This window comes from Psammomys obesus, unplaced genomic scaffold (genome assembly GCF_907164565.1).
Source record: "Psammomys obesus unplaced genomic scaffold, mPsaObe1.curated_primary_1811, whole genome shotgun sequence".
Classification (NCBI taxonomy): Eukaryota; Metazoa; Chordata; class Mammalia; order Rodentia; family Muridae; genus Psammomys; species Psammomys obesus.
Window position 1 is genome coordinate 2,541,879 of NW_026596131.1, and position 18,459 is coordinate 2,560,337.

The 18,459-nt window shown below is 42.2% G+C and overlaps 1 protein-coding gene across 2 annotated transcripts in view; it reads right to left on the bottom strand.

Moving 5' to 3' along the window:
- Positions 1-18,459, bottom strand: part of Ern1 (endoplasmic reticulum to nucleus signaling 1) — a 97,766-nt gene that overhangs the window by 29,559 nt on the left and 49,748 nt on the right. For both annotated transcript variants that reach the window (XM_055592268.1, XM_055592267.1), the window contains exons 3-6: positions 13,839-13,872; positions 11,682-11,754; positions 5,463-5,535; positions 2,656-2,778 (exon numbers count right to left, since the gene is read on the bottom strand). In XM_055592268.1, coding sequence (XP_055448243.1) covers positions 2,656-2,778; positions 5,463-5,535; positions 11,682-11,754; positions 13,839-13,872 — 303 coding nt within the window. The remainder of the gene's footprint in view (positions 1-2,655; positions 2,779-5,462; positions 5,536-11,681; positions 11,755-13,838; positions 13,873-18,459) is intronic.

Consider the following 18,459-nt stretch of genomic DNA (forward strand, 5'->3'; position numbering starts at 1 on the left):
AAAAAAAAAAAAAAAAAAAAAAAAAAAAAAAAAAAAAAAAAAAAAGGCTAAAAAGAAAGTCCAAAGTTGCTAGCAGGAAGGAAAAAGTTCCAAGTCAAGGTCAAAATCAAACTCAGGTGAGTCTATATAAAACCCTTCTTAAGAGACCTCAGGAAGATTTAGGACGATGCCTTGGAGGCCTTCTACAAGCTAGTCATAAGAATGTGCTCATGGCACTCTCACTTTCTTAAGTGTACATTTGTGGTATGGCCTTTAATTAAAGGAACTGACTATAATTTGACACATGGGAAACCCACCACGTTTTTAAAGGAGTACTATTAGTACAATAATCAGATAGCAAAAGGGGGTGGGCTTCAGACTCCCTATTTTCAATAAGGAACAGATTGAGAAAGCTACAAAACTAGCTGCTTTTCTTTTCTTTTTTAGTTTTCAAGACAGGTTTTGCTTTGGCTGTCCTGGACCTTTGTAGACCAAGCTGCTCTTAAACTCACAGAGATCCCCCTGCCTCTGCCTCCCCGAGTGCTGGGATTACAGGCTGGCACCACCAAGCCTGGCTGCTTTTTTTCTTTTAAAATTAAAAGCAAAAACAAACCAACAAACAAGAATATGTTTTTCTTTAAGATGCATGTGCGCCTGAGTATATGTCTGAGCACCATGTGTATGCAAGGCTGTTGAGGCTAGAAGAAGACATCTGATCCCCTAGCACTGGAGTTACAGCTGTAAGCCACCACATGAGGGTTAGGAATTAAAGCTAGGTCCTTTGGGAGAGCAGCCAATGCCCTTAACAGCTGAGCCATCTCTCCAGTCCCCAAACTAGCCATTTCTGATGAAAAAGTAAACATTTCTATCAAAGGACAGAACCAAGAACCACCAAGAACAGCACAGTAGAGAACCAATGTCTGGGGGTAAAACTCGGTCCTGCAAGGAGTGTTTTCTGCACCCCAGAGCAGGAGAATCTGAAAACACATGTCTGGCTGGATTTCAAATTCCTAAGGACCAGCATCCTTCCCTTTTTTTTTTTTTGTTTGTTTTTTTGTTTTGTTTTGTTTTTGCTAGTTTCCTCATCAGTGTTCAGGATTAAACCCAGAAGCCTGTACATTCTGGGCAACCACTTTACCACTGAGCCACATCCTCTACCCTTTGTCCTTCCCTTTTTGAATGGGAACATTTATCACAGCCACCCTGTTTCATCACTGTACATCAAGCAGATGAAGGGAAAGGACCCGCCTCCCCTGTCCCTCTCATCTGTTTGTGAAGATAGGGCTTCATACAGCCCAAGCTGGCCTTGCACTTCCATGCAGCCAAGGCTGGCACTGCATTTCTGATCCTCTTGCCTTTTTTCTCTCATGTGCTAAGATTACAGACAGGTGTGCACAACCATGCTCAGCAAAAACTGTCTCTTTAATTCAGAGTCTCCAGATCAGAGGATCCTCATCCGCCATCATGCCCGATGGATTTGGATGATTGGATTTGGGGCATCTTGGGAAGAGATGAACATATTTTGTATGTGGGAGAGTTGCACTACTGTAGCCAGAGGGAAGACTATGTAAGAGTGACTGAACAGAGGACCATCATCACTTCTTTCCTATATAGGCAAGCCACTTTTTTCTATCAAGAGGCAGAACCTTTATCTTCACTCTTAGATCTGGACCTGGGTAATAACCTGCTTTGATCGAATGACTAAAGCAGAAGTAAGCTGTATGAAGCATTCTAACATCTACTTTTGCCCAAGAAGGAACCATGTCAGGAAGTGCAGGCTATCCACATGGATGTATGGGGGAAGTTTACATGGGGCTGAACCATGATCCCAGACATGAGTCATCCCAACATGAAGAGTAGAGGTGACCTCTATGTATGGAGGGGCCTTCCTGAATTCCTAAGTCAAAGAATTACGAACAATAAAATGCCATTACTTTAAGACTCTCGGTTATGCAGCGTATTACGTGCCAATAAATAATGGAAACAGTGGCTTTATGGACTAAGCATGAACATTCCAACCAAAGCCAAAGCATGTTCAGACTCCTTCCAATACCCCAATTCTACCAGAGACACATACAGTTTTTATACCTGCATGAAGTTAGGAATTACTGTCAGGCTTTACTTGATGGGGAAAAAAATCTTTAGTCATCCCAACAGTTGGAAATGAGGATATTTGATTTTTATAGGGAAGGATGGCTGCTGTAGCAGGCCTGTCAACTGTTACATGTGTCCCCAGAACAGAAAAGTAACATAGTGTTCCTGAACAAGGTGGGAGCTTGAAGGTTGGAAAACCAGCATCACTGAGGATAGAACTGCGAGCAGAGCTGTGGCAGGAGAAAGGACATTTACTTGCCACTCAGGCAAAACCAGGCACAGCTAGCAGAGAGAGTCACTTCACCGAGTCCTTAAAAAGAGCACTGCCATCCGAGAGCTGGAGGAGAGCAGTGGTTGAAAGCATTCAAGAAGGAAGATGACGCAGCTGCATGATGGGGCACTGTGGGTCACAGAGTCTGGACTACATTCCCAGGGTCTGAAGGGTCTGAGAAATCTGGCTGCTTGAAAAGCGCAACTCTGGATACTTTTTGGAGAACAAATCCAATATCAGAGTCTAGTGGAGGGGCTTTGTTGCAGCCATTCTAGAAACAGGCAGGTTGTACAACAAGCCTTATTTCTTACCTGTCCGTCCAAGATATAGAAGGGAAGTTGATGGGCAGAGACTATCTGCAAATGCTGATGACAAAGTTTGCTGCTTCTCGCCAGTCAGGAGGTCAATAACATACCAAATATCCTGCTTTTTACCTGGAATGTTAGTGGACACATTGTTAACACCCACCCCAAGTGGAAATAAACAGCATTGCCAAGGTAGCACTTCCAACCATTAAAGACCATCTCTGTGCTGGGAGACAGGCTGAAATCCCTGGGATACGGAAGATGTTTCTATGGCGCTCTAGAAGTGACATAGCAAAGGGTAACGCAAACATAATACCTCCTTGGGCCACTGAGTCCTATACTAATAACCTAAGCCTGACATGAAAGTTTCTGTAAACTTTATAATCTAATTATAGTATGAAAAAATTCTCCTAACTTTCAAGTTGGATTTTATTGCTTTGAGTAATAATCTTAAATATGAAAAATCTTGCCTGTCCCTTTCCCACGAACGAGGATATATATATATAAATACAAGTACACCTAGGGGCTCACCTCCTGGTAACTATATTCCTCAACATCCCTACCAATTAGCCCACATGTGAAGCGGCATATATAACTATAATTAGCTAGTAGCTGTGACTGGTCAGCAGAGTAGCTATAACCTGATGCTAATGAGGCTAAAGCTATCTCAATCTTTGTCTCTAGCCAATAAACTATTCCTAGGCTGCAGGTTGTACCCCTTGCCCTGGTCAGTTGATTAACTATGAACAGGCAGCTAGCATAGCCACATAAACAGTTTTAGGAAAACATATACATGTGTGTGTATGGTATAGACACAGGCATCTTGATTTGAAGGTCAACACACTCACTGTAATATGGTCATTTCTATCCTGAAAGTCATACCTCTGGTCATTCGTGTCTTCCTATTTTAATAGATGTTTCCTACATTCAAGTTCCCATGGCAGCAGAATATAGAAAAGCCAGAGAAGGTCACGGGGCACCAAAATTTGTTAAAGTTATTCTCAGCTGTCACAAATGTTAACACACCAGATTCCACACATGCACAATTTGTTTGTGGATCCTAACTGCTCTCAACAATAACTTCTTCATATAAAAGAGGTTTGAAGTTAGAGATTAAATTATATCCAAATAACTATGACCATGAATACCTTCCATCTATGTGACCTACATCCAGTTACTTATTTTAGTCTGTATAATCTACCTATAGCTCCAGTGGATGGATTAAGTAACTATCATGTTCATAAATATACTCAGTAAACTCACTTAACACATGGCACAGCTGGGTGGTGGTGGTGGCAGCGCACGCCTTTGATCCCAGCACTCGGGAGGCAGAGGCAGGAGGGTCTCTGAGTCAAGGCCAGCCTTGTCTACAGACTGAGTTCCAGGACAGCCAGGGACACACACACACACACACACACACACACACACACACACACACACACAAACAACCTTGTCTCAAAAGAACCAAAGAAATACCATGGCATAAATATGGTGAAAACACAATATCTTAAGCTGACCACAGATGATGAATTGTTGGCAAAAGCTGGAAGACCAAATGACACAGTCAGAAGATGGTCATATGGGCCCAGGGCATGGCCCAGAGGAGGGAAGGTTTCCTGGTCATTTCCTCTAAACCCCTGGGCTAGAAGATCCTCATTCTGAAAGGCTCATGCAATGAAGCAGGAGCCTGGCTGTCCCTAGAAAAAACTTAAAAACCAGACTGTATTTGAGACTTGGAAATGTATGCAGAGCTCCCAAGGCATGAATAGGCAATAAGCACTTTCGGTTCCTCAAAAAGAAAGCTGCTATATAAACACAGGGTATTTACTATTCTACTAGAATTTCAAGATAAATACAGTTCTCCTTTGTGCTACAAATGCATTTTTATTGACATTTTGGCAGCAATGTACTGAAGAAAAGCAGGTGAGCTGATGTTTTGCAAGCTGTGACCCCACAGGTGTGAAGGCAGCTTATCTAGGCAAGCTGCTAAGTGCTGCTGCTACCAAATATTCTGATAGCAGGAAATACTAAGAAAGCCTATAATTAATAGGCAGGGCCTGGCTTCCCTTCCTTGGCTCAGACTATTGTATTCACTTTGAATTTTATCCATTTGCAGCTAGGTATGTTGCAATCATGAAAGAAAAGTAGTAGAGCAACCCAGCAGCTAAACGCTTGTTAAATGAGTAACCATATTAATGGTGTCAATTTTTCCTTAGATGAAGAGAGCTTTTCTTAATTGGCCAGATGATTATGGCATGAACAGCAAGCAACACAGACAACTGAGGCAAGGAAAGGCTTTTCTCAAAGGTTTTTAAAAGGGTGATAACAGCCTGCTCTCCTAACTAAAACTCTCCCAGATTCTAGGATTCACTGTCAAAAGAAACAAGTTTTCAATGTTGAAAATGGGAACTCTTGGACTGGAGAGAGATGGCTCAGAGGTTAAGAGCACTGGCTGCTTGTTCAGAGGTCCTGAGTTCAATTCCCAGCAACCACATGGTGCTCACAACCATCTATAATGAAATCTGATGTCCTCTTCTGGGGTGCAGGTGTACAAGCAGACAGAACACTGTATACATCATAAAGAAATAAATCTTAAAAAAGAAAAGGAAATAGGAACCTTAGCCAGGTGTGGTGGCACAGGCCTGTAATCCCAGAACTCAAGAAGGCAGAGGCAGGTAAATCTTTGTGAGTTCGAGGCCAGCTTGGTCTACAAAGTGAGTCCAGAACAGCCAAGGCTATACAGAGAAACTCTGTCTTAAAAAAGAAAAAAGAAAAAAAAAATTAAAAAAGATAAAGAAAATGAAAACTCTTACCCATGTAGAGGATTCCATCTGAACTTCGGCATGGGGATGCCTGAACCAATTCTGGGATGGTAAAGGGAAGTTTCTTTAAAAAAACAAACAAACAAAACAAAAACGAAAAAAAAAAAAATAAGTTAGCCAAGTTTTGTGAAATTACTGTAATTTTACCAAACACACTGTTTCTGTTGCCCAGTCCTTCTAAACAGAGAGAAGCAGATGGGTCTTTCTAACTGGAACCTAAGAAGAAGGTTCTGGGCTTCCACAGCTACTTCCAACAGCCTCTGGGTTCCCCAGCTCTGAACTCAGTACACCGAGTCATTTATTTGACACAGGATGTACAGGTGTGCCTCAGGTCTCCTGTCCAGGTATTCCCTGAGGGTGCCATAAAGCTTTACTGAGAAGATTACACAAATATGCAGAGTTACAGAGTCTTGGCTTTTTTTTTTTTTTTTAAGACACTGTTTCTCTGTAACAGCCCTGGCTGTCCTGGAACTCTCTCTGTAGACCAGGCTAGGCTTGAACTCATGGAAATCCACCTGTCTCTGCCTCTGCCTCTGCCTCTCCAGTGCTAGGATTTAAGGCACGCGCCACTATGCCTGGGGCCAGTCTGGGATTTTTTCAGGTATAAAGAAATCTCCTGTCTTAGAAGACTAACCCAAAGATAGCCAAGCTGGGTAGAAAGCAATGTTTTTTTTCCACGGGAGGACCATACATTAATGCTGAAAAGAAGCAACTTAGGAGTTGCTCAGGCTTCAAGGGAAGATGTGGTTCCATGGGCAACACAAAGGTCTGAGTTTTAGTGTTTTCTTCAGTAAATAATTCTCTACAGAAAACAAAGCCTTTGGGTTATAAAAAGGAAGTTATGGTCAGTGCCAGGGAAAGAAACGCCCAAGAACTCCCAACGTTTCAACACATTTCATCATAAAATGCTGCTTCTGAGCCCACAGCTGACATCTGATGGGCCCTTCTGGCCACTGCTTGTTTCGGTGAACTTTATTTTTGGAACAGGTCCTGACACTATACAAATACCTACTGTTTTGCTTCTACTAGCTGTCTCCTTTCCTCCAAGGAAGAAAATGTTTCTCAGCAGTGTTAATAAACAGAAGCATAGGTACTAATTAACTATTTGAATTTTCCCACCATTCCAACATTCAAACTAAACAGTAGAAAAAAGAAAATACTAGCAGAAGGTAGCAATGCCTGGAGTTTTGCCAGATGTTTCTGGAATTAGAAAGTCCTTGCTAGTCTAGCACTCTGGAGTCCTATGTTCCAAGATAGGCATGGCCACAGCTCTGAGAGAGCAGCCTTGGGAAATCACACCTCTTGAAGTCCAAACACCAATCGAGGAAGCTTTGGTCTTGGTGTATTTCTTGACTTGTCAAGGCTCAGTTTCTATACCTCCAAAGTAGGGGCAATACCCATGGGCTAACAAGAAGTTCAAATGAGATGACTTATACCAATCATTCTACACTATTTCTAGCAAGCAAAATGCTTGTAACACAGATGTACTTTATGTGATGTGGAGAGAAACCAATGCAACGGCGAGAGGGAGAAATGCATGCAGCTCCTCCCCAGGCTTGCCTTCCTCTGTATCAGCCCCAGGTGCTCGAAACCTAACTTTAAAATACCCATTTGGGAGCTCACAATCCACTTAAGAGTCTAGACCAAAGGCTTTCATCCTTGGCTACACTTTAGAATCACATGAAGGTTTTCAAAACTTCCTGGTGAAGCCTAACATACAAACAGAATGGCTTCTAAGCTTAGCTCAGTAACTTACACCAAGTAAATGTATCTGTCACTAGCATCCTTATCAGACGGAGGAGTATTTCAAGCTCTTTGGAAATGCCTTCTGTGTCCTTCTTTTGCTATTAAGTCTATGTGGTAACTATTATCCTAAACCAAAACCAACAGAATCTAGTCCTGGTTTTGAGATTTATATAAATGAACCCTTGAATATATGGCCTGTTCTGTTTGTCATACTTTTGTTTGTGTGTTTGTTTTAACACAGGGTTTCTCTGTATAGCCCTGGAACTTACTCTGTCAACTAGGATGCCTCTGTCTGTCAAGTGCTGGGGCTAAAGGCATGTGCCACCACCCCTCAGCTGTCATGTTTTACTTAGTGCTATATTTATGAGATAGAGCCATGTCGAATGTACTTGTGGATCACTGTGCAGCTGAGTATTCAGTTGAATTATCTCAATATTTATTTATCCATTCTATTACTGATATCTTTAGACAGACTCTACATTTTGCATGTAGTTAGTATTATGGCTGAATAAATGTCTGTTCTGGTTGGTTTTTTCTCTATTTGAAATGGGCTGGAGTCATCTTAGAAGGCAACCTCAACTGAGAAGATGCCCCCATCATCTCTGCCTGGCGGCAAGCTTGTGGGACATTTTCGATGATTATGATGATATGGAAGGGTCCTGAGCAGGTGGTCTTGGGGTGTATGGAAAAGCAAAATGAGCAAGCTAGGCCGTGCAAACCAATAAGCTGCATTCGTGCATGATTTCCGCTCATTCCTGTCTTGACTTCCCTCAGTTATGAACTGTGACCAGAGAGCTACTGCTACTGAAATAAACCCTGTTCTCCCCAAGTTGTTTTTGGTCCTGGTCTTTACACAGCACTAAAGACCTGCTAAGACAGAGCTAAGACAGTATCTTTTGGGAGAACATATTCATGCATTTCTCTTGGGTGCAAGCTAGGGGTGGTATTACTGGGTTGCGGGTTCTGTCACCTATGCTGCTGAGCCATTGTACAGCCTGCAGCTCCCCACAGACAGAGTTCTGGGTACTGGCATCCGACAAACATGAGGTTCCTCTTTCTTCTACTAGATATTCCAGTCATTATACCCACACTGGGTATAATTAGCCTTATGACTTCAATTTCTATTTCCCTAATGACACTTTTTCATGCATTTAGTCACCATTAGAATATACTCTTCTAGCCAGGTGTGGTGGCATACCCCCCTAATCCCAGCACTCAGGGAGGCAGAGGCAGGCAGACCTCTGTGAGTCTGAGGCCAGCCTGGTCTACAACAGGAGTCCAGGACAGTCAAGACTACACAAAGAAACCCTGTCTCAAAAAACAAAATCTAAAAAAGGAAAAAAAAAACCTTCTACCCTTCTATTGACTCATCTGTCTTTTTCTTTTTTGGTGTTTTGAGACAGGGTCTCATTCTGTAGCCCTGGCTGGTCTGCAACCCACTATATAGACCTACTGTAGATCAGGCTACCTCACATTTGGATCTGCCTGCCTCTGTCTCTGCCTCTGTGCTGGAAAGAAAGGTGTGCACCACCAGGCACAAACATCTGTCCTTTCCTAATGACACACAGGAGCCTCTTGGTTGGCTAGCTTAGACACAGCCTCATGTAACTCAGGCTGTTCTTGTTCTCAAACTCACTACGTAGCTGAGGGTGAGCTTCAGTTTCTGATCCTCCTGTACCCACCTCTTAGGTGCTGGGGCTACAGACACATGTCCCCACACCCAGTTTTATGCAGTGCTGGGCAATGAACTCGTATGGCTCTCATAGGAGTTGTTTTCATTTTTTAAATGTGCATATTTGGATGTTGTTTTTGTTTTCCAAACGTTGGATGTATAGACTACAAATACTTTGTGGTCTCCTCTTTTCAGGAAGAAAAGCTCTCAATTTTAAAATAATCAATGTATCAATCTTTACCTAAATTTACGGTTGCTATATTTAGAAAGTCTCCTATTTAAGAAATAATTATGGAGCCAGGTGTGGTGGTGCATGTCTTTAATCCCAGAACTCAGGGAGGCAAAGGCAGGCAGATTGCTATGAGTTCGAGGCCAGCCTGGTCTACAAAGTGAGTTCAGGATAGCCAAGGCTACACAGAGAAACTCTGTCTAGAAGAAAACAAAAAAAAAAAATCAATAAAATAAATCATTATGGGCTGTGAAATGGTGCACTTCCTGTGACCTTTACATACTCACTGTGGCATGAATACGCATGTACACATACACAAATAAGTAAATGTAATAAAAATTTTACAAAGTTTCAAATTATGACATTCTAAGCCTATCAAGATGTGCTACTTCCTCTTAAAGCTTTATTATCTTGTATATCACACGTATTAATAGATACGTGGTTTGTCTGGAACTGTTTTTTTGTGGATGGATGTACAGCTATCTTATTTCTACATGGCTAACTACTGATCTATTCATATCTCCACCCCCTTGTGCTGGAGAGCAAAGCCAGAGCCCTGGATATATGCGGTAAGTGTTTTATACTGAGCTACATTCCCACTGTTGAAAAGATACGCCCAGCCAGAGTGTCATCTTTGTCACAAGTCAAATAGTCCATCTGTGTGGGTTAATTTATAAATTTTCTTATCTGAAGAACTTAAAAGAAAAATGCTGATAACTTAAGTCAATCGTAGGACTGAGACCTACAGTTGTGTATGTTATATGTATAGAGAGGGTTTCACTATATAGCCCTAGTCTTACCATATAGTCTTACTATATACTAAACATGTCTATCCAGGGCTACAGAGTAAACTACGTAGATGAGGCTGGCCTCAAACCCATGGAGATCTGCCTGCCTCTGCCTAAGTATTAAAAGCATACAACACCAGCTGGGCGTGGTGGCTGCACACCTGTAATCCCAGCACTTAGTCAGGGACAGGCAGGAAAATCTCTAAGTTTGAGGACAGCCTGATCTACAAAGCAAGTCCAGGACAGTCAAGGCTACCCAGAGAAACCCTGTCTCGAAAACACAAAACAAGAAAAGAAAGACATGCAACACCAAGCCTGGCTAGGTTCAGCATGTCTTTTAAAACTCTTAAAAATATTTTATTTATTTTCATATGTATAAGTATTTGCCTAATTATGTCTGTATATCACAGGCGTGCAGAGCCTAAGTTATGCAGAGGAGGGCACCAGATGCCCTGGGACTGGGGTTACAGGCGGTTCTGAGGTGTTGTGTAGGTGCTGGGAATTGAACCTAGTTCCCCTGGAAGAACAAAAGCAACCAGCGCTCTAAATAACTGACCCATATCTTGAGTCCCATTGAAGCTCAGTATTTATATGCCTTCCCTAAAAAAAGAAGCACATTTCTCTGATATGAGAAGTTTTTTAAAACTTTTTAATGACATTTATCTGTGTGTACTGTGAAGGGGATTGAATGCATGCCCCAACACACGTGGGGAGGCCAGAGAACAGCTTATAGCAATCAGTCCTCTCCTTCTACATGTGGGTCCTGGGGATCCAACCCGGATTATGAGGACTGGCAGGAAGTGCCTTTACCCACAGTCATCTCATGGGCCCAGTAAACAGTATTTCAGACTACAGTTCTTGCTCTCAAGTTGAAAGTCTCTAGTTAAACATGTCAATGTGGGGCTGGAGAGATGGCTCAGAGGTTAAGAGCACGGGCTGCTCTTCCAGAGGTCCTGAGTTCAATTCCCAGCAACCACATGGTAGCTCACAACCATCTATAAAGAGATCTGGTGCCCTCTTCTGGCATGCGGATGTACATGCAGATAGAACACTGTATACATAATAAATAAAATATTTAAAAAAACAAAAAAACATGTCAGTGTGATGAGCCCTCTATCTCTCCAGTGTATTATCCAGGACAGGAGCATCTGCTGGTATAAGTCTGTGATTCTGAACTATAGCTATACAATCAAATGCTCATTTAGGGGCTGCAGAGATAGCTCCTCAGTGGGTAAAAGTGTTTGCCATGCAAACAAGAAGCCCTGAGTTCAAACACCCAGAACACACTTAAATGCCAGATACACAGTTTTGTGTCGATAATCCCAACATTCCTACAGAGAGATGGAAGGCAGAGATAGGAGAATTACTGGAAGCTTGTAGGTCAGCTATGCTGGCATACACAGTGGAAAAACAATAGTCACCTGTCTCAAACAAAGTGGAAAGCAAGAGATGACACCCAATGCTGTCTTCCAACTCTTATGTGTACTGTGATTTACACACTTGCGTTCAAAAACATGAATATGCAAACACACACTACACACATAATTCTTTTTTAAAAAAGCTCATTTAGAAAACTCTAAAACATACTACACGCATACATTTTTTTTCCTAATAGCTCATTTAGGAAATTCTAAAATGGCAGTGATGCCCCATACCAGATGATCTGAACCAATTCCCAGCAGTTTGTCTAAAGCTCCTAGGTGGTCTCACATGCAGACGCAGGCAAGGACTTGGCTAAGATTCTCAGAGTGTACAAAGAAACTAAAAATTCTCACCGTCAGTCCTTCATTGTTCTTGCCTCCAAGTGTGTACAGACTGCCATCATTGGGATCTGGGAGGAAAGCAGGCCTAGAAGTTAAATAATAAATGTCAATGATAAACTATATCCAGGACACAGAACAAAAAAACCCAAAATGATCAAAATCATGAATGAATGCATGTGTGTCTAAGTCAACTTTAGCAACTGCTTTTTTCATTTCAGCCACAGAAAAATAAAATCCTCCATGGAGGTACATATTCTACTTATGTGAAGAAAAATAACCTGAGAAAGAAAAGTCCTATGAGGCCATAAGGCGAAAACTCTGCTGTGCGCAGTGACTCACGCCTGTAATCCCAGCACTCAAGGAGGCAGAGGCTGGCGGATCTCTGTGAGTTTAAGGCCAGCCTAGTCTACAAAGTCCAGGATAGCCAGGGCTACACAGAGAAACCGTGTCTCAAAAAAAAAAAAAAAAAAAGAGTAAACTGTTTTTTGGTCAGGCGCTGTGAATAAAGAGGAAATAAATGAGAAGAGTTTAGCAAGTCTATTTTCACTTTCCATGTCCACTCTGTACCTGGACATCAACAATCAGTATTTAACAGCAACAGTCTTATGTATAAACAGAGCAATTTCATAGTTTTATGTATTCTTGGAGAATTTCATAAATTGACATATGCTATGTTTTGATCGTATTCCCTTGCCACACCCCCTTCCAACTACCCCTGCGCCTCCCCTGCCATGTAGATGCACCACATTTATGCCTGTTAGATCTCCTGGAACTGCAGTTACAATGGTAGTGAGCTGCTTGCCCTGTGCATGCAGGGAACTGAATGCAAGCCCTCTGCAGGAGCAACACACACTCCTCACTGCTGAGCTATCTCTCCCGCTTCCCTCTTTTTAATTTTTTAAAAAAATAATCCACCAAGTCTAATTAGTGTTGCCCGTATCTACTTGTTATTTTCAACAAACATTAATTTCTTAAATGACAGCAATAAAAACAGACCCTAAAAGCCTGACATCAGAGAACCTAAGGGTGCAGACCAAGGTCTCTGTCAGTAGGATCCCACATGAAGATGGGTCGCTGGTCTTCTGTCGGGCCACTGCGCTAAAGATAGAACTTTAATTGGTGCCAGTTAGAAACCCTTTTTCTAATCTTTTTTCAGCTTGGGTTGTTCCATCATTTCAGGCTCTTACAAACAACAACGTTCCCTTGAACACACACACACACTCTAAGAGCCAGTCACAGTTACCTTTGCTCTCTTTGACATGATACAGTGAACAAAAAAAGATCCAGGGAATGGAGAAATGGTTCAGAGGTTAAGAGCTGTCTACTCTTCTAGAGGACCCACGTTCAATCCCCAGGATCCACGTGGTGTCTCACAACCTTCTGTAACTGAAGATCTGATGCCCTCTTTGGCCTCCATGGGCACCCGGCAACACATGTGATACACAGACATGCATGCAGGCAAATCAAACATACACATAAAATGACTGACTGAATGAATTTATTTTAAAAAGGATGAATAAGTAAATAAATTTTAAAAAGAGATTCAGACTTTAAACGTTTAGTTCAAGGGGGCTGGAGAGATGGCTCACTGGTTAAGAGCACTGGCTGCTCTTCCAGAGGACCTGGGTTCAATTCCCAGCACACACATGGTGGCTCACAACTGTCTGTAACTCCAGTTCCAGGGGATCTGACACCCTCACACAGACATATATGCAGCCAAAACACCAATGAATATAAAAAAAAATCATGTAAAAAAAGTTTAGTTCAGAACTCAGTTTAAGTTCTATCTCAAGTCACTGGGCATAGTGGCGTACACGTCTTTAAACACAGCACTTGGGAGGCAGAGGCAGGTGGCTCTCTGTGAGTTTGATGCCAGCTTGGTTTACATAGTGAGCTCCAGGAAAGCTAGAGCTAGAGCTACAGAGTGAGACCTTGCCTCAAATAAGCAACAACTAAAATAAATAAAATAAAAGTTCCATTTCAATCAAACCTTTATAATACTACTGCTCTTCTCCTCACCCAAGGAACAGAGGCTTCTATCACATCACCTGGAAAATTTTTATGTCTCAAAAATTCTTGTTACACTTTAAGCTTGTGCATATATTTGTGCTGAGCAACTAAATCAAATGGTAAATTTAAAGGAAATACTAAGGAGATGAGGAAACTTACTCTTCCACGTGTGTTGGGACCTGCAGGACTGGATCTGTGCAAAAGAACAAGAAGCATCATCAGAAGGGCTCTGAAATGTCAGGGCCCTGGAAGCTTCCCAGGACCAACTTACAAGCTGTACCAACAACTAAGGCTGACTTGCTTTAGATAAGTCATGTGAGGGCACTTCAGGAAATGCACAAAGGTGCAAAGGTTAAGTGCTTACAGTTCGTACTAAGACTAGACAGAGTGGGGCTGGAGAGTTGGCTCAGTGGCTAAACTATTTGCTGCTCCTTCAGGGGACCCAGGCTGGATTCCTAGCACCCACATGGCAACTCACAGTCATCCATAACTCCAATTCCAGGGAATCTGATGCTATCTTCTGCACTGAGGACACCAAACATATATGGTGCATATACACACACAGGCAAAACATTCACATAAAATAAATAAATCTAATAAAACTTTGTCAATATTTATTATTTTATACATATGAGTGTGTTGCCTGCATGTATGTCTCTGTGCCATGTGCATAAAAAGTGCCTACAAAGGCCAGAAGAGGGCATTGGAGCCCTGGCAGCGGGTTGAAGATGGTTGTGAACCGCCACATGCATGGTGGGTACTGAAGCCAGGTCCTCTGGAAGAGCAGCCAGTGTTCTTAACCCCTGAGCCTTTTCTCCAGTCCCCATCACAGAAATGTCTAAGATCCGAATCGTTGGTTTTCTGTTGGATACCTAGAGTAGGAATAAATATTCCCTTAGGCAATACCACACTTTGGCTTCATAATGGATAACTGAATAGTAAATGCCCTTGCAGGAGCTTATGGCAATTCCACTGGCTTCAAGTGTTGATTCTCTTTGATCCAGTAGTTGTATTTCTGTAAAATCTAACTTAAAATAGTACAAAATACAAGAAAAGCTATTTGTACAAAGGTGTTCACAAAAACATTATAAATGTAGTAACTACTCTTGGATATGCTTAAATTACCTATTTGGCAGTAAATTAAGGCTTCTTAAAAAGCCTAATAAAAATTTGGTGTTTAAATTTTATTTTGTTTTGAGGTAAGGTCTGACTGTATAGCTCTGGCTGGTCTTGAACTCAGAGATTCCTGCCTCTGCCTACCTCCTGAGTGCTGAGGTTAAAGTTGTGCACCATCACACCCAGAGCTAATGAACTTTAGTTTTAAGCATGTACAAATTTTTACACTTTTGTAGTCATATGAAAAGCACATTTACATAGGTTACAATGTAACAATGCAGAAAACGTTCAGTGGAACAAGCGCTAAATGGAAAGATTGTAAGTACTAATGATGTTCTCTTTTTAAAGTATAAGCAAATCTCACCTTTTCTCAAATTTTCTACAAGATTGGATATTTCTTTTTAAAATGTAAAGAAAATCTTTTTTTTTTTCCTCTCCTTGTACAGCAGTAATTCCATGTTTACAGCAGTAAAATGTGGCCGAATTCCTTTCCTCAGAGGTTCTCCTGGGCATAAGCAGAGAGGAGGCTCCTGATTGGCTGGGATGGATAGTGCTGGTGAGAGGATGTGGCAGCATTAGCAGCTGCCACATCGGAAGACCTCAAGGAGAATGCACAGTGAGGTAGACTGCCAGCAAATGCCCACAGCTACGACCAAGCGGCACATTCCAGAACACAGGGAGGGAAATAGTCTAGCAAGCTTGTGTATGCAGTCTTCTAGACTCCAGAGGCTCAAAGTGACAGACAGCTGTATGATCTTCTTGTCATTTGGGACTCTCCTGTGAAGTAAAGTCTTTCAAGCCTTATCATATACTGAATCTGCTCACAACAGAGACAACACACCAGATGTGGTCTGCAGGCAGCAAACAAACAATTCACTAAACCAGAGAAGGACACTGCAGGAAACAGGGTGAACTTTCAGTCTGTAAGCACATGTTTATCTTTCCCATTAATCACCTCTCAGTACACTCTCACAAACAGACTGACGCAAGAGACAGGAAATAAAGGCACACGACACTCACTCAACTGAAACAAACCAGGCAAGGTGCAATCAGAGCCCAGAATCTCCAACTCAGCCCCCAAAGCCATGCAAGACAGCAAAAGCAAGAATGTCATATTCCAAAGAAAGTGTAGCAGTATAAAAGCCATCTTTTTTGCTCACTTCAGCCACTTAATGGTGTCACAGATAAAACAAAGGAAGGAAGCACTGCTAAAATCTAGCAATTACAAAAAAATATGTAACATGGATGTTAACATGTTTGAATTCCTGTTCATAACCTGATCTTTGCTGTACCGTGTTTGCTCAGTCTCATGGAGTCATCTTCAGGGGCAGATTTAACTGGCTTTTTATGGTTTACCTACCTACCTCTGGTTTTTTTTGAGGCCTCAGGTCTGAACATGTTCCCTGCATCGTAAGATACAGGGCATCAGTGGAAAAGATAAGTTTCCCTGGGCCAACAACATCAGTATTGAAGAAACACTCTAGTCTTAAGAAAAGATAAACTCTAGAGTGTGGCCATATGGCTGCCTTCACACTCTCCATCCACTCAGCCTGACAGGGGACCTGGACAATCTTCTGCTAAGGTGTAGACCAGGTTAAAACCCCAGTATTAAGACAGCTCTGACAGAGGCAGGCAAACTACGGCTCAGTTTCTGAGGTATAACAATGGCCTGTTCTACAGATACTCTTCTTCTTAAAGAATAATTGGTAGCCAGGTATGATAGTATATGCATGTCATTCTAGCACTTGGGAGCCTGAGGCAGGAAGTTTTCAAGTTTAAGGCCAGCCTGGGCAAGGGAGACCCTGTCTGTGCAGGGAGAATCTAAGATTTGCTTGAAAACAGTTCAGAAAAAGAGTTGTGAGCTCAGTGTGGTGGCACACACCTAGAATCCCAGCACTCAGGAAGAAAGAGGCAGGCTGATCTCTGTGAGTTCAAGACCAGCCTGATCTACAAAGCAAGTCTAGGCCAGCCAAGGCTGCACAGGGAAACCCTGTCTCAAAAACAAACAGAGTTGTGTGAGGGGCAGATGAAGCAAACAGTGTCCAACTGGTGACCTGTTAGAGACGAAATCCCAGAGTCTTCTCACTGTTTTCTGTACGTGTTTTGAATTTTCTACATTTTCTACATTAAAGATAAATATTTCTGTGACTCCCCAACAAAGATGAAAACAAGCATCACTTGAAAAACACGTGATGAAGGTTCAACAGAAAAAGCTTTTTTTTTTTTTTGTTTACCAGTAAGAAATATATCAGGCAAGATTCTTTCTCACAAGTTTCAGCTGATGAATAGAAACCCTGGGCAAACTGTAGGACTGTAAGCAAATACTCCTGCAAAATAGGCCAGTCTATCCACATGGAGCCAGATAAGGTTGAATGCCAACTTCACTGAGCTGTTTTACTTCTAGAAAGAAAAAAAAAAAGAAAAAGAAAAAGAGGGTAAAATGGGTGTAACTCCAGGTAAAGGTGAGGTAGGTTACTGGTAAGCAATAAGGAAACACCACTGAAAACAATGTTGGGGCTCTCTAAGATTACCTTGGGGAGAAACCGACCTGCTAACTGTTATTCTGGAAGAGGCAGCTGCTGGACTCAACTCTACCTGCTGGTGTTCAGCACCCTGGGTCAGGTCAGACCACACTTACTGCTACCATACTGTGCTAGCTTGAGGCCTACACATTCTTCTGTGTGAGCACAGCAGGGTGAAGGTGTAAATGCTCCTGTGTCCACAGCAGTGACTGCTGCCTTGCTCCATCTGGAGAGGGATTTCTTACTCAAGCTCTCCTCTCTCTTAGGGTACACACCCCTCTCTATAACCAGCCCTAACCACAAGGTAGGGGAGAGCATACATCCCTACCTAGTGTTATTTCTTAGAATCAACTGGACATTTCCTCTATGTGCTAACAGTATCTCAGCCTCCACTGTCTAAATTACTCATTCCGTCTTTCACCCAAGACTGCCTTCTTGAATACCTTATATTTGGTTTCTGTTTCTTCCTCTTCTTCTTTTTCCTCTTCTTCAAGATTTATTTATTATGTGTACACTGTTCTGCCTGCATGTACACCTGCATGTCAGAAGAGGGCACCAAATCTCCTTATAATGGTTGTGAGCCACTATGTGGTTGACTGAGATTGAATTTAGGACTTCTGGAAGCGTAATCAGTGCTCTTAACCACTGAGCCATCCCTCCAGCCCCTTTACTTTGTTTTTTTGTTAGTTTGTTTATTTTGAATTTTTTTCATATAATATACTCTGGTCACAGTTTTCCCCTCTCTCATCTCCTCCTAGATCCTCCTCACATTCCCACCCATCCAACTCTATGCCTTTTTTCTCTCTTTAGAAAACAAACTGGGGAGGAAGGAGTATAGGAGCCAATGGGATCAAGGACAGCACAAGAAAACTCATAGAATCAACTAACCTGTGTTCACAGGAGCCCACAGAGACTGAACTGCCAATCAGGACACCTGCATGGGACTGACCTAGGCCCTCTGTACATATGTTACAGTTGTGTAGTTTGGTCTTCTTCTGAGATTCCCAACAATGGGAGCAGGGACTGGCTGTCCCTGACTCTGTTGCCTGCTTTTGAAATCCTTTCCTCCTACTGGGTTGCCTAGCCCTAATAGGAAAGAAGATACCTAGTCTTCCTAAAACTTGATAAGCCATAGCTGGTTG